Source organism: Ailuropoda melanoleuca, chromosome 4 (genome assembly GCF_002007445.2).
Source record: "Ailuropoda melanoleuca isolate Jingjing chromosome 4, ASM200744v2, whole genome shotgun sequence".
Taxonomy (NCBI): domain Eukaryota; kingdom Metazoa; phylum Chordata; class Mammalia; order Carnivora; family Ursidae; genus Ailuropoda; species Ailuropoda melanoleuca.
Genome location: NC_048221.1, coordinates 108207228 through 108230570, shown reverse-complemented (window position 1 = coordinate 108230570; position 23343 = coordinate 108207228). Strand labels below are relative to the sequence as shown.

At 36.7% G+C, this 23343-nt stretch overlaps 1 protein-coding gene across 8 annotated transcripts in view; it reads right to left on the bottom strand.

The window, feature by feature from the left end:
• The window catches only part of ANAPC1 (anaphase promoting complex subunit 1), a 91420-nt gene that overhangs the window by 43126 nt on the left and 24951 nt on the right, over positions 1–23343 (bottom strand). For all 8 annotated transcript variants that reach the window (XM_034659532.1, XM_034659534.1, XM_034659535.1 and 5 more), the window contains 11 exons: positions 21451–21638; positions 16029–16103; positions 13790–14058; positions 12465–12556; positions 11395–11543; positions 8647–8725; positions 8184–8220; positions 8021–8091; positions 5536–5714; positions 2691–2905; positions 236–354 (listed from right to left, as the gene is read on the bottom strand). In XM_034659532.1, coding sequence (XP_034515423.1) covers positions 236–354; positions 2691–2905; positions 5536–5714; positions 8021–8091; positions 8184–8220; positions 8647–8725; positions 11395–11543; positions 12465–12556; positions 13790–14058; positions 16029–16103; positions 21451–21638 — 1473 coding nt within the window. The remainder of the gene's footprint in view (positions 1–235; positions 355–2690; positions 2906–5535; positions 5715–8020; positions 8092–8183; positions 8221–8646; positions 8726–11394; positions 11544–12464; positions 12557–13789; positions 14059–16028; positions 16104–21450; positions 21639–23343) is intronic.

Genomic DNA, 23343 nt, shown 5'->3' with positions numbered 1-23343 from the left:
TTATATCATGAAACGGTCTCATTAAGAGCAAAATTTAGTAATGGGCTGCATGCTAATCCCACAATGTTTAGTAAGATTTGCTATTTGAGCTCTGACAACCACTTGAGTGGTTGATATTTGAAATCAGTGGGGATAGAAAGAGCATTTCTTTAGTTTTAACTAAAATAATTCAGTAACTCCACTAAAAACATACTTAATCATTTTCCTTCCTCATTGAGCCCAGAATTTAACATACCAGTCAAATTCAATTTGGGAATAGGCAGTGGTTCCGTTGGAACAGGATGGTACGAAAACAATGTAAACATTCCTCGTCCTACTGGAAGGGCCATAGTTCGCTGACACAACTGGAGCAATCTATAATTAAAATCAAAACCAACATGTGAAAAACTTTTAAGCAAAAAAAAAACCAAACTGGAATGTAATCTGTAGTTAGGGATCCCAAAAGAAAAACTGCTACGTAAGAGGAAATCAAATCAGGGTAAATCCACACAAAGATGTGGATGAGTCATTCAAATATGGTTATTCTCATTTTAATATTCTTGTTCCCCTTAGAAACTCTAAGGGAGAGATACAGTTCTTTTGTTTCATGTTTGCTTTGAGTGAAAACCAGGTGGTCTATAAACCAAGCCAACTCTCCCTCAGCAACCAAAAAGAGAAACCCAAAATGCCATTCTGATGCTAACCTGCTCAAAGGAAAATATGTTTTGGGTTTCCTTATTTTGTTATTTTCAGTCTAGCTGCCCTCAGTACATCTGGGATCCTCCTCCCATCCTTTTTGCCAACACAGCCTCAGAAGTGCCACCTCTGCAGGCGCCTGGGTGGCTCAGTCAGTTAAGCATCGCCTTTGGCAGGCTCCTGGGATCAAGTCCTGCACTGGGCTCCCTGCTCAGCCGGAGTCTGCTTCTTCCTCTACCCCGCCCCACTGCTCATCATCTCTCTCTCTCATGCTCTCTTTCTAATAAATAAAATCTTCAAAAAAAAAAAAAAGAAAAGTGCCACTTCTGTGGCCTGTACACAGAAAGGACAGAAAGTCCCTATATTAGAGGTCAGTGGATTTTATGGTGTCTCCAGGAAAAAAAAGAATTAGTTTCACTTACATGATTGCTAAGACTTATAGGATTAATAGCACTATAAATTAGTTACATTCAGAGTTAAAATGGTTTCAGTGGGCTATATTTGGAAACTAATACACCACACTTACTTGTTTCTATGTTAAATTACATTCCATATAGCCCCTTAAAGCAAAATCAAAAAGAAATTGTGGAAGTAGGGGCATTTATAACCAGGAAACACTTAACAAAAGTTCTATCTTTTGCTGCGATATCTGTGTTAGCTTACAGAAATACCCCATCAGAGGTTAACATTTTCTTTGCAGACAAAGCTATTCATAAGTATGTTTTTCTCCCTAACTGTACACACATACAGCTACTTTTCTAGTTTTTTTGGTGAGAAAAATCTGCTGTTTCAAGATTCTTTAGGAACAGTGCCCCATGTTAATTTAGAATCCAAAAAGCTCAAGGCCATATCCCATAGAACTTTTTAGCAGAAACCTTAAACATAATCCACAAAACTGTAATAATGAAAACAAAATACTATAATCCCTTCTATCTGAGATATAACTGATTGTAAAGGTAAAAAAAAAAAACTAGCCTCATAGAATCAATGAACTCAGTTAATAATCATGGCTAATTGCACTGAGCTTTACTACGTACTGGGTAGTGTTCTAAGCACTATATAGATATAACTCACTCTACACAAAGAGCAACCCTGTGAGGTATGAATGCTACAATTATGCCTATTCTTATAGTTGAAACAACTGAGGCAGCAAGAAGTTAAATCATTCATCCAAAGACACCCAACGCATCCAGAGCCCACACCAGCCACTATGTTTTCACACAACTTCTCTGTCCCTCAGACTCCTCAGTTATAGGTGACTAATACCTAGGTACACATGGAGAGCAAACAATGAGAGGCAGATTAGGACTAACTCAGATCTTCAGCACCCTGTGGCTCGGTATAGGATGATCCTTCTCCATAAAGCAGGACGACTGTAAGCAATGCAAAAAGAACCAGAAAACAGTGGTGGAAAATGACAGGTAACAGAGACACAGCAGGTAACAGGACAGGAGAGAATTTTCAAATATAAGTTGAATTGTCCCAAGGCTCTGGAATATCACAGGATGGTTACTACTGAGTATTACAATTATCATGGGATATAATATATGTTAGAGAATGGCAGTAGAGAAGATTTATAGAGTATTACCTATCATATCAGAAAAAAAATAGTGGTATAAGTTTAAGCTACATTAAAACTTATATACATACATATACATATATATATACACACATACATATACATATATATATACACATATTCACACACACATATTTTTTTCCTCATCAAGATACAGAAAAAGGAGTTCAGAGTTTTGCTTTGTTTGTAAATTCTTACAGTAACTAAGCAAAATGGACTTTCTAAATAGCACACAGCTGTATTTTGAGAGGAGGAGGGTTACTTATGTCATCAGACACTCTTGTGTTATCAAATGACAAAATATTTTGAAAAAATGTATGGCTTACCAAGGATGGATAAAAACTTAAAATACATGGTACTTCTAACTCTGAAATGTCTTTTTAGGGTTTTCAGTGTTAAGAAACACTGACAACAGATAACAACATGCCTCCTTTACCTGTTTTCTTTTTCCTCAATGAACTCGTGATCACTGAGTTCTGGGTACTGTACTACATTGACACGGACGGGATGCGCACTTTGAAGAAGCCTTCGCACGTCCTGCACTCTTAAATCTTCACTCCATATTAACGACATAACCTCCTGATTCATGTCATTCATGCCATCATCTTCCTCCTCAGTTTCTGTTCCTGAAGGAACATCTGATGAGAGCACCTGAGTAACAGACTTGGTTGTAATAATAATTTAAAAACCAAACACCATGCACTTACTGAACACAAGGATATACGGGATAATGTACCGTGACTATCGTACAGAGAAAATATGTATTCCGAAGCAAGGCTGGTTTGGGTTCCCAGTGTATACTAGGACTCTCATCTAGAAGTCTTTTTTAAAAGTACAATTTATTGCTCACTTGGGAAAACTGTTTATTGAGCCAAGGGAAAAACATTAAATTTAGGACAACAGTCAGGAAGCTGATTCCACCGAAGCATTCTAAATAAATTTAAAAAAATCTAACTATATCCTAAATATCTTAAAAAGAAAACAAATTACTGCAAGTGGAATATGAAATCCACTCACTATTACTAAAGAACCCACACAAACATAAATATTATCTTCAATTAATATAAGCAGAAGAAACAACTGGAAGGATATATACCAAGGGCTAGAGGAAGTTGAACATATTTTACTTTAGTACTTTAAATGGATCATTATTGATTTTCACCTTTTTTCAAAATAAGAATGTCCTAAACAAAAATGTCTTAATCAGAAAGTGGCTGCAGCAAAACAAATGAAAAAGGTTAATCCCTTGATTATCATTCTGTCCTCAGAAACTCAGCATGTGTTTTCATATGAGCCTTCCCATCCAAATAATTCAATAGCATAAAATCTCATTTTCTCTGAAGAACTTTATACTCCTTTAACAAAAGACTAACTCCTAGTTAAAATGCTAAAGTTTTGCAACATTTAACATAGAAGCAACATTAGCCTAAAAAAAATTATAGCAGATATGACTAACTGATCCCTCTAACTTAGTTCATTAATATTCATTATGGTTCCTATGGAATACCTAATCTTTTTTTTTTTTAAGATTTTACTCATTTATTTATTTGAGAGAGAGAGAACATGAGAGGGGGGAGGGTCAGAGGGAGAAAGCAGACTTCCCGCTGAGCAGTTAGCCCAATGCGGGACTCGATCCTGCGACTCCAGGATCGTGATCTGAGCCAAAGGCAGTCGCTTAACCAATTGAGCCACCCAGGCGCCCTGGAATATCTAAGTTTAAAAGAAACTATTCTACTGGGAGACTTAGCTATAAAGTATAGATCCAAATAGCTGATAAATTGAAATTCAATGAGTCATAAAAGGTAGCCTCAAATAATATAAAATGTAACCTCAGATAACTGAACTGAATTTAGATAGAATTACTTAAAATGACATCTAAATAGATCAAAGATTATTAATACCATTTGGTTTTAGTGATAATGATGTTAAACTGCTCTCACTCACAGTAACAAATGAGGTATAAAAGCTAAAACTTATCTTGGTAAAGGAAAGAATAATCATATTAGAAAAAAAAAGGTTTTCTGTTTAAAGTAGGACAAACACTAATTCAACTAAGAGCTATTATATGAGTGCAGATTATAAGAGAGATATGCTGGGCCAACCTGCCAGAGATGGGATCCCACGGAAACTGCTTTTCTCATAGAGACAGTAGGCAACTCTGATGTTAGGAATTAAATTTTGATACAGACTCTGAAGCTCTGAAGAAGCATTAATAGCCTAAGACCTAATGTGAATTATAAATAGTTACAATACTTTGATTAATATGTGTTGGTTCAAAAGCTAATACAAGATGAGGCAAATTTGTGCTGTTCTCCTGGGGATATAAACAAAATACAAACAGGGCTTCTAGGTGGCTCAGTTGGTTGGGCGTACAATTCTTGATTTCGGCTCAGGTCATGATCTCAGGGTAATGAGACTGAGCCCCATATCGGGCTTCATGCTGCGAAAAGCCTGCTTAGGATTCTCTCTCTCCCTCTCTGCCCCTTCACCCCACTCACTCTAAAAACAAAAACAAAACCAAAAAAAACCCCAAAGTACGAGAGTCACACCAAGAGTAGGAAAATCATCCCTGAATCTCTATGATCCTCAAGGTAATGTAGTGCTACCATTTATATCTTTTTAAGTTAAATAGAGTTCTAGAAAAAGTAGTTGAAATTCCATTTTTAAGTCTTAAAAGAAGCTGATTTTAAAAGAGATAATTGAAGAGTAATGATGTATTTCATTTTCTATTTGTAGGCTTCTCAGAACCCATTCTTTATAAAAGCAGAGGAGACTGACAAAGAACAGAATTTCAGGAGGAATAACCTAAGACATCTTCTAAACAACTTTAGTGTCCCCCATCCCAGCTCCTAAAAAATCCTTTCCTGGAGCTTCAGTTTTATGTGATTAAACAGATATATTTACACCTATTTAAAAGGTTAAATTCAAGAAATTCAACACATCAAAAAAGTATGAAAGAGAAAATAGTTACATATTCAAATTGAGGATATATTTAATTACCAATATAGTACAAGTAGAGAAAGAGTCATGGTAGTGGATCTACTGACTCAGCACTTGTCCTGACTCAAAGGAAAGGTCTAGGCAAGAAAGAGCCTTCACAAAATGTTCCCATGTTCAATTTATAAATAAAATCTGCTGAATTACAAACTCCATATGGCATACAATATAAAAGACAAACCGATATATACACTTGTAGAAAGACTTAAAAGAAAAATGAAGAACATTTCTACTTTGATTTTGAGACTAAATCTGAACTTCGAACTTTCTATGCTGACACTCACAGATTTCCCTTTGGGTAAGTTTCCTTCACAGGCCTGCTTGGAAAGATCCTGACGTCCGATCAGGAGACAGACAGCTTCTGGCCAGTCTGAAGCAGGCTGCTCGCGACAGTGGTAAATTGCATCTCTGATGGGAAGGGCAATTCCAAAGGGAAGAGTTTCCAAGTCTCTTAAAGTGAAACCTTGTGATGAAAGGAAGGGAGAAAATTTTTCATTTAGACCTGTCACTGTCCCAATTATCCTCTGACTCAAGTTAATCATCATCTATCCTGACAAAAAAGAAATCAATTTTATTCATCTTACTACCAGACTAGTGTCTTGACATCAAGGATTAGTATAAAAGTTCTCTTTAAAAGAACTAAAAACGGGACACCTGGGTGGCTCAGTCAGCTAAGCATCTGCCTTCAGCTCAGCTCTGCATCAGGCTCAGCAGGGAGCCTGTTTTTTCCTCTCCCTCCACCCCTCCCTCCCCCTGCTTCTGCTCTCTCACTCACTCTGTCAAATAAATAAATAAAATCTTTTAAAAAAAATAATAAAAGAACGGAAGGACAAAAAGACTTTCCCAAAGAGGAAACACAAATGGGCAATAAACATATGAAAAGTGATCAGGAAAGTTCATATTAAAATCACCAAAATTATAATTTCCCACTCACTTGACAAATATTAAAGTAAATCAACAGCTAGTGTTGGCAACTATGTAGAGCAGCAGTAAGTCCCACCCACAGCTGGTACAATCACTTTGGAAAACACGTGGCAGGTACAGATAGGTCCACCTCTATGGTGCATTAACAGCCATACAGAAACTTGTACACAAGTACACCAGGACACAGCTACTAAAATACCCAGTAGCAACACTATTCACTATGACAAAAAGAGGGAAGGGAAGAAACAGCCTAACTGCTATCATCAATAGAATGGATAAATAAATGGTGCTGTGGTCAAACAATGGAGTATGTAGCAGTGAAAATGAATGACCTACTGCTACACGTGTCAACATGGATGGAGTGAAAAAAATAATTTATATCTACGTTCATTTATATGAAGTTCAAAGACATACAATACCAACCAATATATAAAGATGATAAAACTACGGAAAAAATGAGGTAGTACAAAATTTAGGTAGGGCCGTGGTTACCAGGAGAGTGTGTGAGAGGAAGATTATCACGTGGAGCAGAGATGCAGGGCCTTCTAATACACTAGCGATGTTCTATTTATAATGGTAGGTGACCAGTAGACAACAATATTCACCTTATTATTATTCTCTATACATTTTATACATTCTTTTGTATTTTACCACACTACATATTTAAAATTTTTCAAATCCTCAGGTAAAATTTATTTTTCTTATGATGATTTTCTAAATTTTATATTATGTTATTTATTAATAATGAAAGTTGATCAATTATTGAGGTAAAAATGTTTCCTTATGAGACTAACACTTATTAAATATTATATAACATACAAATAGAACTAATTCACCTAATAGTTTTCAGGACAGGTATCCTATCTGTAGTTCTATAGGACAATTATTGTAATTTTCAAGGAAGCATATAAGAAAAGAGAAAAAAACGAAGACATTTAAAATACTCTTTAAGAATTTAGATATCCTGTAATATTCATTACATCACTACATTATAACATAGTCCATAACACTGCCACTTTTTTTTTTTAAAGATTTTATTTATTTATTTGACAGAGAGAGACAGCCAGCGAGAGAGGGAACACAAGCAGGGGGAGTGGGAGAGGAAGAAGCAGGCTCCTAGCGGAGAAGCCTGATGTGGGGCTCAATCCCAGAATGCTGGGATCACGCCCTGAGCCGAAGGCAGATGCCTAACGACTGCGCTACCCAGGCGCCCCAACACTGCCATTTTTTTATATCTTCATATCCATAACTTAAAGGTTTTTTTAGCTCTTCATTTTCAAAAAAAATGTCTTTAGTATTTTACTCCGTTTAAAGCCTAAGAGCACCAGCTTTGGGAAAAGGGAATAGGGAACTCCTTTCTTCCCATCTCTTCCTCCCAACTGTATCCTCATCTTGGAGCCTCCATCACTAGCCTATATTCTTCAAAAGCATACCCTGAAATGTCTGTATAATTACTTTTAGATTTTACCAGAAATACTCCCTTCTGATATGTGAGTAGTACAAAAGCTTCAAGTGTGAATGTGTAATGACTAAGGTCCTCCATTCTGAGGCCAGTCTGCAGAGTCACAGCTTTGACTGGCCTAAGGTGAATAGTAAATAAACATTTCTTACCCAATGAGAGGTAAAAAGCTAGTATAGCAGGATTATGCTATGGAAGCTGTGACAAGGTCAGGGAAGTGTGGCTTAACGGGCCACAATCTTGGTCCTGCAGGACCCTTTCACAGAGTGAGAGCCCCTGTCCTGCCTCCCAGTTCTAGAACTGGGCCTACTGAGGAAGGTGGTGTCTGGGCGAAAGCAGGCACCAGCATCTCAAAGACATGTAAAAAGTAACAAGGACTACCTTACCTACATTAGTCATCCAGACAACTAATCGTTCAGCTAGACTAGAAACTGATGTAGAATGCTTAAAACTAAACCTGTAAGGGAATGAAACATGAAGTTATTCAACAGTAAAACACAATAGTGCTTTATATTTCTAATATACAAGCACAATCTGAATAAAAGTCACCTGTTTTCTTCTTGTTCTGCTTGTGACTTTTGGGGGGCTAAAAGGCAACACAGTGAAATTTTATTTTGATAGTCATCCTCATTAAAAAGCATATAACACATAGAAGACCTTTGGAAATAAAAATTCAGTAACAAATAACTCCTAAAAAATAACAAAATAAGCAATCCTTTGGCAGGCTGGAAACTAATAATTTCCCTGAGGCTAAAATAGTCCTCTTTACATACACTAGAGAAACAAAAAAATTGTTAAATTTGAACTACTCCTGGTCTCTGAAAATCAGCTGTGGACTGCAGACTAGAACAGTAAAAAAGGTCACCTCTAAAATGAAGCCAGAAGTGGCCTCTAAAGCAAACACTTAGGAAATTTTTCATTTTTTAATTTCAACTCTGATATCAGAATTTATAAAAATTTGTTTTGGAAAAAAATAATTCATTTTGGGAAGCCTAACACTACACTGACTTACCTATAGTTATTCTGGATAAATACTGTGAGGATTCCTCGGAAACAGAGCTCTCATTACCAAGTATGTAGAGTGCAATACTCTGCATAAGGAGAAAATTAACATTATTTTTTAAACGAATGAGGTATAATTACATACAGGAAAATTCACCCATTTTAGGTGTACAGCTGTGAGTATTGACAAACATTATACAATAATATAACCACTACTACAGTCACGATATCGAACACTTCCATCACACCAAAAAACCTCTCCTATACCCTCTGTAGACAGCCCACTCCTCCTACACCAGAAACAATTCACCTGTCTTCTTTCCCTATAGTTTTGCCTATTCTACAATGTCGCATAAATGGAATCTTAGAATATGTAATCTTCTGTGTCCTACTTCTTTAACTTAGTATTCCTCTGAGATTCATTCACATTACTGCACGCATCAGTGCTTTGTTTTATTTCTGAGTAGCAGTCCACTACGCAGATTTACCAAACTTTCTCTATTCATCAACTGATGGAAACCTGGATTGTTTCTGTTAAGTTAACCCTAACCCAAACCGTTCTCCACTTTGGCCTTCAAAGTTCTCATCTGAATATTTGCTACTTGCTACTACCACCAAGAGCTGCACCTGCAAGTAGCTTTTTTTTTTTCCTGAAAGAAAGTAGCACAATTCTATTAAAAGTTTACTACAATGCTGGACAATCTTAAAAATCCTATATTCTAAACCAATACAAGCATTGCAAATGATATATTCCTGAACCTAACAACATATCTAACAAAAAAAAAAGTCATAATATGAATACCTGTAAGTTGACTAACATAATTTAAGCTGGAGGCTGACCGACTTGGTATATTCGTATTTCTCTGGCTCCTCTTTGTGGCTAGAGACTATACCAGGTCTACCCCCCATTCAGCAGAGTCGGACAGGACCAATATATTCAGTGGTTTCGCTTAAATGTTTCGACACAACCATCAAGGGATGTGAAAGTTCTGGGATTAACCTGCTCTTAATATTCTGTGAATGTATTTAATGCCACTGAATTAAATGTACACTTAAGAACAGTTAAAATAATAAATATCACATTATGTAGATTTTACCACCATTTTTTAAAAAAAGCAGAACCACTATTTTACATGTCTGTTTCAGAGCCACAGGGAACTCTGAAGCCTCTCTCAACATGAAGCAGAGCAGTATGCATTTTAAGGAAAAGACATGTGGGGTATAAAGACATTGACAACCAGTGATAACCTGTGGAGGAGACAAAAGCATGGGGTTCTCCTGTAAGCCCAGGAAGGCCCCATCTCTGGAAAGGTACACAAAGGACCTGTAAGCCAGCTGCTCCTGGGAGAAGGGACTAAGGAACAGGAGCATGAAAGAACACACCTTTACCAAAGTCCTTTGGTTCTATTGAAGGTTTGACCCTGGATATGTATTAACTATTCAAAGTGAACTAATTTTTTAAAGTAAGTAAAGATGTGTTTCTTTGGAGAAAAAACTCAAGTAGGATTTTTTTGTAGCTACTGACATGCTGATTGTAAAATTTAAATGAAAAGGCAAAGGAACTAAAACAGCTAAACAATCCTGAAAAAGAAGAGTAACAAAAGGAATTGTCACACTAACCAATTTTTAAGACTCGCTATACAGCTACAGTAATGAACGCAGTGTGGACAGCAACACAGATCAATGGACTACAGTAGAAAGCCCAGAAATAGATCCACAAAAGTGTGGCCAATTAATTTTTGACAAAAGTACAAAAGCAACAGAGAAAGGAGAGTCTTCTCAACAAATGGGATTAAAAGAATTGGACACCCAAATGGAATAACCTTAACTTAAACCTTATATCTTATTTTAAAAAAAATTATCAGAATGGATTATAGATCTAAGTATAAGGCATAAAACTATAAACTTCTGCAAAAAAAACACAGGAGACAGTAACTGTGCCCTAAAGCTAAACAATGAATTCTTAGACACCAAAAGCACTATCCACAAAAGAAAAACTGGATAAACTGGCTTCAATAAAATTAAACATTTTTGCTCTGCTAAAAGAAACATTAAGAAAATGATCAGACATGACAGCTACAAACCAGAAGAAAATATTTACAATCCACATAGCTGACAAAACCTCCTATCTAGAACTCTCTAAACATCATACGCCATTAAGGAAATGCAAATTAAAACCACAATGAGATACTACGACACATCTATCAGAAATAGCAAGAATTAAAAATCATGACCATACCAAACACTGACAAGGATGTAGAGAAACTGGAACTCTCACAATTGATGGTGAGAATGTAAAATGGTATGGCTGCTCTGAAAAATACTTACCCTTATAACCATCAATCCCACATCTGGGTATCTACCCTTGGGAAATAAAAATTTACATTCACACAAAAACCCAGGCATGAATGTTTATAGGAGCTATAGTCATAACTGCTAAAAACTGGGAACAACCCAAATATCTTCAACAGATGAATGGGTAACCACTGAGAAACATCCCACGAAGGACTAGCGCTCAGCAATTAAATGCAACAAACTGATGACACAGGCAACAACTTGGATGAATCATGAAAGCTTGTGGGAAGTTTTGGGGGTGATGGAACTGCTCTGTGGCCTAATTATGGTGGTAATTACATGAACCTATACATTTGTTGAAATTCACAGAAATGTACACAAAATGAAAAAAAGTAAATTTTTTGGTATAATTTTAAAAATTAAGTCTAAAAAGAAAAAAATAAACAAGGTAGGCAATACATACCAAGACTACCAGTCTGCTTCTTTCGCATATTCCAGGAAGGTAAGGATAGGGTGGCATTCCTTCACCCTTCAGACAAGAACTCACCCACTGATAAATACTTGGTGGCTCAGAAGTAAAAAATGATGGATGATGCATAAATCCTGTTTGACCTTTAGAATTAGATAAACATTTATAAAGACACAAGAATACATTAAGATAATACCGTTTACTTTTTTTTTTTTAAAGTAGGTTCCACGACAAGCATGGAGCCCAACATGGGGCTTGAACTCACAACCGTGAGATGAGGACCTGAGCCAAGATCAAGAGTCGAATGCTCAATCTACTAAGCCACCCAGGTGCCCCACAATACCATTTTATTCTAAAGGGAAAATATCAGTATCTGCCATTTGGAAACAATCAGAATAACATTTTTCTCCAAAATACTTCATGTTTTCTGCCACAGAAAATAACTGACTATATTATAATATGCAGAATCTAAATGACTACTATTGTATCCCATTCTGAATGGAAATTTAGCAAATTCTTGTACTCAAGGCATATAAAGAATCTAACCAAAATTTTGTACCCTAATCCTAAAGGTGAGAAAACAAGAGAACCCTAGGATTCCACTCTAACAACTGGGCTCCGATCTTGAGTCCCTGTAGCTCAAGGTCTACGGTGGTAGAGTGGTGATGGAAATGTTCTGTACCTGTACTATCTAATATGGCAGCCACTACCCTATGTGGCTTCTGAGCACTTGAAATGTGGCTACTGCAACTAAATAAGGAATTGAATTTTCAGTATGAATTAATTTAAGTAACATTTGGTTGTTTGCTACTGATTAGACAGCTCTAGAGCAAAGCATCCTTAGCACTTGGGGACGGGTAAAATTTTTCCCACACACTGAAGAGGTTAATGTTATCTCGTACTGTATGTCAGAGCTCAAACACTACAAACTGAAATCTACCTGATGGAAAGATACCATCTTTGACTTAGGCACTAGAGGTAAGAAATATAGTGCTATTCACCGAGAAAAATATAAGCAAACATCACTCACAGTTTAGAAAATGTTTAACAGCTTCAACACTTACCTTGATCAATTGTGCACACTTGTCCAGCAGTTCTGACAAGTGTTGGGTAATCTCTATAGTAATGATCTACATAAGGTTCCAATTTTAAATCCCTAAAACGATAAGCGCGTATAAAAAAAGAAATGACAAGAAAGGTATTAAAGCATTTTCCCCCACAGAGTTAGGATTCATCGGTTCAATTTTTCAATTTAAAGAACTTATGACAAAGAAGATCATCAAATCTAGAGTCCCTTTATTCTATTTCTGGACCTTGAAGTGCCCAAAATAACAAACACAACCCAAACTTTTTGCTAGATAAATTTTATGGGGGTAAAACTAGTTTCTCTTCCATTATTTGTTTTATTGTCTTCAGCAAGTTATCTCTATGAACCTCATATTTTCTTCCAGAAAGTAGGTAAATTCTCCTTTACTCACGCAGAAGTTTTGAAGATTAAATAAGATACATATGTAAAAAATAGCTTTAAGAATGTAAACATTATAAAAATGTTACTTATTTCAGAAACCCACGATTATGGTTTAGAAGTCATTTCATTACAAAAGAATTTTCATGCTAGTAGTGATTTGTCATAAAAGAAACTGACCATCAATTAAAATTGCCATATTTCAGAAAAGAATTTCAGATTCTCGAGGAAGATCACAGAAATTAGAACATTTGTTATAATCTTAACTCAGAGGTTGACATTTCAATTCAAATTCAACTTTCTTTATTACCAAGGGTCACAAAGGCTGAAACAGCACCCAAATCTGACCTTCAGAATTCAGTGCCAAACACAATCTTATTATGGACACACTACAAGAGCCTCAAAGAGAGGGACAACCACAGATTGAGAAAACAAAAACACAGCAAAAAGAACCCTCAACTAGCAAACAATATTCATGTTCTTAGAAACAAACTTAGACAAGTTTCGTCATCATTAAAACAGGGATCACAATACCTACAATTCATACATGTAAACTACGACTGCGTTAACTATACCTCCTATTTGAATTTAGGAATTACTGTAAAACAGCAGGTGTTCTAGAACGCCCACCACAGTGTGGTCATCTTGTCAAAATGAAGAGCTGAACAGGTCACCTCCGTTCTTTAACACACTTTTGTGACTTCCCACTAAACTTAGGACAAAGACTAAGAACCCCATAACAACCCACAAGGCCTTTTCATAGCCAGTACCTTCAAACACTTCTGTGGTTTATAAAAAATGCTCTGGTTTTCTGAAAAGGTAGATTTCAGAAATTTATTTGCAAGGTTCCTGTATGACATTCAGGGCTGAGATCAAGTCATCTAAGAACCTCTTGGCAGTTTCTAATCTATAAACAATATTTACCTTGCCAACTGAACAAGAAGGCCAACAAGTGAACGAATTCCTTCTCCCATTAGAGTATTCAACTTAAGCTCCTCATAGACAAGGTGAAGAACAAAAAAAATTGCAGGTATATGAGTAAACAGAAGTGTAGAAGAATCCAGAATAAGATTCTGTGAAAAATCCTCATCCTTCATCTGTGAAACTTCCAAAGGACTTAAGCATAAAGATCTATTCAAAAGATGAGACTCAACATTCTGGTGGTAGTCTGAATTTAGTAAATACTCCCAATCCTGAGAAAAATAAAGAAGATATTAATTTTTTAAATAATGCCTCCTTGTGATGTCATCATTAAAACGATTCAAGTTCTATTTTCACATTAAGTTGAAAAAAATCACAAAGCTTAAAAATTAGACCCACATCAAAATAGCTAAGCAATTTCTAGATGCCAGCAATAGACACTAAGACAAACCACTTCAAAACCCATTTGAAAAATTTTAGTCATGCCCTATTAGGAAAGACACTGAGAGAAGAATCCCACTATTTATAGAGATTGAGAAAGAAAATTAAGATTAACTTAGGTGATTTCTTATGAAGCCAAAAGTACAGAATAAAAGGTGGGAAGTGTAGATAGGCAAGTTTACTGACCATTACACTGATCTGTGTTTTGGTAAGGTGAGAAGTCCACTGTATCCAGTTAGTATATTTATCTATGTTTATAAGATGCTGGGGCTGGCAATTACAACCTAATAATCAACTGAATTTTATGTTCACACTGATTGTACTCCATTTTCCAAGTATTCAGTCTGTTCTGGTTTCCACTTTGATTTATTGTATCATGTTGATAGAATATGATATGCTATTTTCAGGTCCTGGAATTCACTGATGTTTTTGTAAGGTTTAATACAGTGTGTTATTCTAACTTAAACACTCTTGGACCAGGTACAGAAAGAACAAACCATAGAAGTAAAAAATTGATGAGTAATGAAAAATTTTAAAAATCTGTTCATCAAAAAACACTATTAAGTCATATACTGAAGAGAAAATATTCCCAAAACATACACAACTCATATCCAGAATATACAAAGAACTTCTACAGCTCAATAAATATTTTTAAAAATCCAATTAAAAACTCGTAAAAAGTTGGAGCAGAAACTTGACAAAAAGATAAGTAGCCAATAAAAACATAAAGAAGTGTTTAACACCATTAGTCATGAGGAAAAGGCAAATTAAAACCTAAGAGAAACTACTTTATATACACTCAAATGGTTAAAATGAAAAAGACTGACAACAGCAAATGTTGGCCAAGATGAAGAACAAGAGGAACTCTCATATAGCACTGGTCAGATTGTAATGAGGTATAATGAGTTTGGGATCCAGCAATGGCCCATCAATTTCACTGCTAGGTATTAACCCAGAAGAAATGAAAATATATGTCCACAAATACTTGTCACTGAATACTGACGGCAGCCTTATTCATAATAGTCAAATAAGGGAAACAGCCTAGGTGTCCATCAGCAGAAGAATGTATAAACAAACTATGGTATATTCACACGACTCAGCAATAAAAGGCACAAACTGCTGATATCTGCCACGCCTAGGATGAATCTCAAAAACATCATGCTAAATCAAAGAAACCTTTATACCAAAGATTATGTACCACATTATTTCATCTACATCAAGTTCTAGAACAGGCAAAATTAACTTATAGTGATAGAATTCAAATCAGTGGTTGCTTCAAGAATAGAGGAAGGGAAGGAAGGGAATGATTGAAAATGGCACATGGAAACTTTATGGAATAATGGAAATGTTTGTGCTTTGAGAGGGGTATGGGTTACAATGAGTGTTCATTTGTCAAAGTTGATCAAACTGCAAACTTCAGATCTGGGCATTTAGTTCATGTAAATTATACCTCAATTTAAAAAAAATTGTTTTGAATCACTTAAGAATATACCCATGGAATCTAATATGATTGAGAACCTAAGCCAGAGGATTAATTAACAGTAAAACAGCTACAAATCCAAACTCAAATCATGCAGTATTATCTATGTTCAGTAATTTTTAGATGATCATTAAAGACAAAAGTATATGAATAACCACAGGAAACATAACATATCCAACCTTCAAAATAACCGCTATTCAGTATCAAAATGAAGCAAAGGGTGTTAGAAATACACACAAATCAGTAAGAGTACCACTTCTGTAGATTCCAGTACAAGTACTCACAAATTAATTTGTAGTATCAAGAAATAATAAGGCTTACATCATCAGATCCTGTCTCAGAAGGCCTTGCTTTTTTGGGTGCAATGACTGGGGAAAGTGATCCTTCAAAGTCAAACTGAAAGAAAACCCCAAAAAAGATAAAATCATATAAATTAACTGATCATCTTAAAGAATTCAGCTATCAGTTCCACCAATTATGGAAACTAAGGAAAGTCACCAAAACTCATTTTTTCATCTGGAAAAACATGAATACTTTTCCTCTCAGGGGGCTGTGAAGAAGAAATGAAATCATATATGCAAGGCACCTAGTACAGTGCCTCGGCTCACAGGCACTGCAATGGTGGTTCCCTTTCCTCCCCGACTACTGGGAGGACACAGATCACCACTGCTTTAGTAAAACAAGAACCTTTAGCCATATCCCAAATATGCTAAGTACAACCCAATGTTAGCCAAATGTCAGAAACAAGCACACATTATTATTTAGAGTCTGTCTACAGTGGACAGGCTAACAATTCTATGGCAGAGACAGGTAGCTACTCTTCAAAGTAAAGAGTTCTCCTCTTTCTCCTGGACCCACAGCTAGGCTACATATCCCTGCCTCCCTCAGAGAAAGGTATGGCCCTATGACAGTGTGACTATGAATGAAAGTGGATGATAGGGATGCCTGGGTGGCTCAGTCAGTTAAGTGTCTGCCTTCAGCTCAGGTCATGATCCCAGCGTCCTGGGATCGAGTTCCACACCAGGCTCTTTGCTCAGCAGGGCATCTGCTTCTCCCTCTGCCTTTGCCTGTCGCTCCCCCTTCTTGTGCTCGCTCACTCTCTGACAAATAAATAAATAAAATCTTTAAAAAAAGAAAAAGAAAGAAAGAAAGAAAAGAAAAGAAAAGAAAAGAAAAGAAAAGAAAAGAAAAGAAAGAAAGAGGGAGAGAGGGAGAGAAGGAGAAAGAGAAAGAGGAAGAAAGGAAAGGAAAGGAAAGGAAAGGAAAGGAAAGGAAAGGAAAGGAAAGGAAAGGAAAGGAGAAGAGAAGAAAAAAAAAAAAAAAGATGTTACCACTTTCAGGCCCTGTTCATGAAAAACTCCTGTGTATGCTCCTCCAGGCTCTTCTCCTTTGTACCTGACTGATGGAGTCAACCCCGGGGCAATCTTGGAATCTTTGAAGCCTCATGTTGAAGACGGCAGATGCTCCATTAGCCTGGGTCCCTAGTAACTGTGCAGCCTGTTCACCTACTAAGTACTATATATGAGCAAGACTTAGATTTTTATTGCGTGAGCCATTATACCTTTTGAGGACTTAGTTATATTTAGCCTATCCTAACTCATACAGTTACATAAAAGCATCTTTCTCACAGTTCAGTCTTACTCAGTTCCCCCAGCATCACCTTTGCCACCTCTGCTACTTCACGTGTCACTGAACTACCAATTAATCAACCATAAGCCCATAAATGGCAATGGCTATTTTCCAATGCTTTATTATAAAAACTTACATATTTGTCAATCAATATCACCCATATGAAAGTTGATTTCATATAAAGATAGATAGCAATAAAGTAATTTTTAAAGCTAAATATCTTACATTTAAATATTCATAAATAAATGACATTTAAATGTTAAATATAAAATGGAATAGTTTTTAAAACTGAGTAATTTTAAAACTGATCAAGAGAAAAGATTTTCTTGTGAAGCAAAGAAAACACAGTCCAACTCACACACAACACTATCCAAAAAAAATGACAAGAGTAAAATCAAAGCAACAGATGCATTTGTTAACTATCTTACCTAAACCTTCAACCAAAATTTAGCACATACGCGCACGCCTACATACACATATTCTCTCTCACATATTCTAAGTACCACAGTCATAAAGAATGTCCTTGTTATGGTTATCACATTTATAAGACCTGGTGTTATGAAAAACAACAACAAATTATCTGATACAGATACCTCTTTGTGGCATATATGGATCTATTTTATTTTCATTATTTTAATATTCTGCAGGTTACCCAACCCTGTTATATGCTTCTGCAGATCCCTGACATTTATCATAACGTGATGTAAAATACTTATCTGCCTTCTCCTGAGACTGTCGAGTCCATGAAAGGAACTATGTTGCCTAATGCATATCTGAAAAGCCAGGCATCACGCCTGGCCCCCAGCAGAGGTTCAACCTCTAATGAAAATATGAGCATCCTGAAGGACACAAAACATCAACCACAGATGCAACTACTCACAGAATGTGAGAACCAGAAGGAAACAGTATCTGGTCCAGACCTCTCATTTAACACATCAATAAATTAAGGAAGGCCCCAAAAAATGCCAAAAATCATGGACCTAGTCATTGGCAAAAATTCTGCACTCCCTACTCTCCACCCCATTATTTAAATGAAAACAAAAAAGGATATATCTGAACAAAGCAAAATGAAAACCATTTGTCACTGAGGACCATTTCATCCTGAGCTTTGATGTAAGGACGAAAGAAGAGCAAGGGTTTAATCATGTAGTCTTATAAATAAATGCGAAAGCATCTCAGCCTCAGAACTGATTTCCTTATTCCCTCTTTTAGGACTATTATCCAATAAATAAGTCAGAAAGCCCTGTCCTTCTTTACAAAAGAAAAAATGGTGGGTGCTCAGTCTTCCCCCTAGCATGGAAACCTGAGGGGGGGGCCTGGTTCTCTGCTAGAGAATGGAGCACAACCTGCATTCATCAACAAGTTCCACAGCACAGTAACACAAAAGAACTACGAGAAGCCCAAGCACTGTAGAAATCCTTAGTTTCCAGTAAGGCTCGATTTCTTCATATTTAATGAAGAACGGGAAAATGCGGAATAAAGCAATTTTCATGAAACTGTTTAAAATAAGAAAATTGTCCCTATTTGCCCAGGAAGGTTTTTCTCAAGAAAATTTCAGAGAGAAATTCTTTCATATGATAAAATAAAAACAAATTCTTAAAAATAATATCTCATTCAGACGTGAAAGGGCATCCATTCAACAAATACACTGAGCATCTATCTATATACCAAGCACTACTGTAGGTCCTAGAGATAGTGAACAAAACTAAACAAAAATCCCTGCTTACATTGAATTCACATTCTAGAAGGAAGAGAGACACACAAGCAATATAAATAAGTAAAATATGCAGCATATTTAATTAGTGCTAAAGGAAAAATAAAACAGGTAAGGGGGATAAAAAGTATGGGGAGGGATAACAATTCCACATGGAATGGACAGAGCAGGCTGCACTGAGGTGCCATGTGAAAAAGGCCTAGGCTTGTCTTGTGTGGGGGGAAGGTTTTTTCCTCTGGAGTTCACAGCAAGTGCAAAGACCCAGAGGCAAGAACACGCTTGGTGTGTTCCAAGAAGAGAAATGGAAGCCAGTGGGGAGGACAATGTGAGCAAGACAGGGATGAGGAGACAAGATGAGAGAGGTAAGAGAGGGATGGGTCACATGGCATGGCACCTTGCAGGCTTCTGGCTTTTACTCTGAGTAGGAAGGGAAGGTGCTGGAGGATTCTGAGCAGAGCGACATGACCTGACTTTGTCAGACAGGATTACCTTGGCTGTTGGGCAGAGAAGAGAATGAAACATAGGCAGGGACATGAAATGTGAGTCAAAAATTAGCAACTATAAATGACCAATGAGAGGGGCTCCTGGCTGGCTCAGTCAGTAGAGCAACCAACTCTTGATCTCAGGGTCCCACACTGGGCATGGAGCCTACTTAAATAAATAAGTAAATAAATAACCAGTGAGAATCTGAAAAACCCATTCCCGTTGACTTAGACAGGAATAAGAGAAAATGTCTCACTAAGTCGGCAAAGGGTCACCACACCACAAATCATCACTAAGCTGAAATGGGCACTTCTAAATAAAGCTAGTGAGAATGTCAACGGGACAACCTTTTTGAAAATTATTTGACCTAGTAATAGCTCTTCTAAGGTTAAATTCTTAGGAAATGACTAGAGCTGTAAAGATCTGTGTTTGCAAATTATTCCTAATGAGAAAAAAGACTGATTTAACAACGTTCTATTATTAGCTGTTGGCTAATTAAGATAAAACCACATGGCAGCCTATTATGAAGATGATAAAATGAGGGGTTTTTTCCTAAGAATTTTTAATGGTACTGGAACTTTTCATTTATATTGTGTTTATCTAAAAGACAATATAAAAATGTTGAGAGTGGTTATCTGAGCAGTATTTTCTTAATTCTCCCATTTTCCAGATTTTCCTCAGAACATATATTCATAATGAAGAAAAAAGTGATTTTTTTTTTAAAGATTTTTATTTATTTATTTGACAGAGACAGCCAGCGAGAGAGAACACAAGCAGGGGGAGTGGGAAGAGGAAGAAGCAGGCTCCTAGCGGAGGAGCCTGATGTGGGGCTCGATCCCAGAAAGCCGGGATCACGCCCTGAGCCGAAGGCAGATGCCTAACGACTGTGCCACCCAGGTGCCCCGAAAAAAGTGATTTTTTAAATGGATTTACTAGTATAAGACTAAAATGTACAGCTGAGCTACCCAGACAATGGTAAGTGTGTTCTGGAGTGATTTCTTCAGAGTGATCCAGGCAAGACTGTCCTGGGAGTTATCTCTAGGGCCAAAAGGAATCACCAATACCAAAGACACTACTCTGCTGGTTTTGTAAATAACCTGTTAAAGGCCTACCTATTAAGAAAGCTTCTGGAGTGGAGAGAGAGGGATATGGCTTTGCATCATTATCAGACACTTAGGCTAAATCCCTTTAAATCGCCCTCAAATCAAACCTTCCTCCCCAAAGACTAGCAAGTTGTGTGTGAAAACAGTATGGACTACAGAAAAGAACACGAAGCCACCATTCAGAAGACACAGTCTAGGCCCTGTTTTGAGCAAATCATCAGTCTGTGTTCTCTCTGTGATTCAGTTTCTTCATTAATAAAACCAATATGATTACCACTAATCCTAGCATAACTTGCAGTCATTTTACAAAGATGAAATGAGAAATTATAGTCAAACACACTTTCCCATGTTATAAAACTCAATAATTACTAGTAAAACATTATCATTAAATATTAAATGACATGTGATTTACCATATAGATAGATAGACACAATAAGCCTTAGTATCATTCGATTTTGTTGATTAAGGTATGCCTATTAGTAGGGGCGCCTGGGTGGCTCAGCTGGCTAAGTGGCTGCCTTTGGCTCAGGTCATGATCCCAGGGTCCTGGGGTCGAGTCCCGCATTGGGCTCCCTGGTCAGCGGGGAGCCTGCTTCTCTCTCTGCCTGTTCTTCCTGCTGCACCCCCCCCTTGTGCTCTCTCCCTCTCTCCCTCTGACAAATAAATAAATAAAATCTTAAAAAAAAAAAAAAGGTATACCTATTAGTAAATTATCTGTTAAGTACTCTAAATACTGTATTACCAATCATGTAAACATTACATTGGCAACAACAGAATAAGTCAGAAAAAAAAAAACAAAACTACATGTACTTACATTTCGGGTCCATGCTAAGCGGTCTGTGTTATAACCCATCATGTTCATGAGACAAGTCACAAATAAATTCCACTCGGAGTGATAACTGGGTCCCCCCGGAGCGCTGTGGACACTATACCACTTGACAAGCATCTGAACAGCAATTTCCTTTGGCAGGATAAACTTAATTGCTTGCAAACATGTTTGCACTATTAAAAACAAAGATTAAGTATGATTCCCATATGCATTTCTTTTCCCCTTTTAATAAGAGTTTTTTAACTACTTCTGTGTAAAGGCCAATTACTCTGAAAAGAAAACTCTCATTACAGAGCCACCGGGATGTAAACATTCCCTGCCGATCACCTGAAATTTAAACCAACTACCGAATTCAACAGGAATTGAAAGAGGTCTCAGGGCAGCTTTCTGCTCACTGACTTTGGATCAGAAATAAGACAATCAACAGATTGTCTGAGACAGAAATGATTTATACCCACTGCCCCAGCAATTACTAATAGCTCCCCATTTTGCTCTCAAAAATACTCAAGTTCAGGGGGCGCCTGGGTGGCACAGCGGTTAAGCGTCTGCCTTCGGCCCAGGGCGTGATCCCGGGGTCCTGGGATCGAGTCCCACATCAGGCTCCTCCGCTATGAGCCTGCTTCTTCCTCTCCCACTCCCCCTGCTTGTGTTCCCTCTCTCACTGGCTGTCTCTATCTCTGTCAAATAAATAAATAAAAAATCTTTAAAAATACTCAAGTTCGGACAATAAATTAAAGGTCATTCTATCAAAAACATGTAATTTCTACATGAATAAGTTCACACAAAATACTGCTGGAATACTTCAGTATTTCATATCCAATACTCAATACATGCAACCTCAAATAGCAATGCTTAACTATCATTAAAAGATGTTCTCAATGAGTTAACATCCTGCTAGCCAAAACTTTATAACTTTTAATTATTTCCAACACCATTCATATTATGAATGTTTTACGTAACGCATCAGCCAATACTACGTAATTTTCACCTTCCTTAGTGACTCAAAGCCATTGTAGAAATATCAGTCACAGTGCTACACTGTCAGGCTACTGCACTAAGAGGCCTGGGTCTGCTTTTCGTAGTTAAGTGGCCCCAAACCGCAATGTTTTTGTATTCTCACATCTTATCTTTAGAGGTTTCCCTTCTTCCCTTCCCACTGCCACTGTCACCAGGCCATCCTCAGCAGCATATTCTCTCTCATCAATTTGCTATGTGTGTACACATACAGCAAAGATTAGAGTCAACTAGAATAAATGCTAGAAAACCAAATAACCAAGTTTGTCGTGGTTGAATCCAAAACAAGTGTAAACCAGATACTGCCTGAGGGGCTGAGGAATGTTTATAAGTAAAGTACAGAAACTTCTAAGTGAAGTACAGAAATTTAGTGACTTCTATTTGGCTATGAGAGAGTAAGATTTTCCTTCACTTTTATTTATTTTATTTAATCCATTATTTGTTTTTATATATTTTATTTAGGCTTATACTTCTAAGGTACGTGGCCTTGAAATTATGGGCTAAATACCTCTTCGAAAAGTAAGGTATCCTATACCTACTCATAGTATCATTTTACCACACCAATGAAAGATATTTCCTAAAATGAAAGTCATTCTATACTACTTAGCAAATTCCAGAAATCACACAATCTGCCAATGCTTTGCTTTGCCACTTAGATTTCGAAACTAATAGATGTTACGAGTTTTCCTATAAATTCTTAAGATTGTTGACAAATCCTTTCAATTCTAAAGTTTTACTATTCTCTGTTCAGAAATATTCTCCTGGTATTTTCCAAATTGTGTTTCAATAGTAACTTAAGCAGGCTCTAATTTTATTAAAATACACCTAACTGTATTTTGACTATAACATTAAGTTTTATTCAAT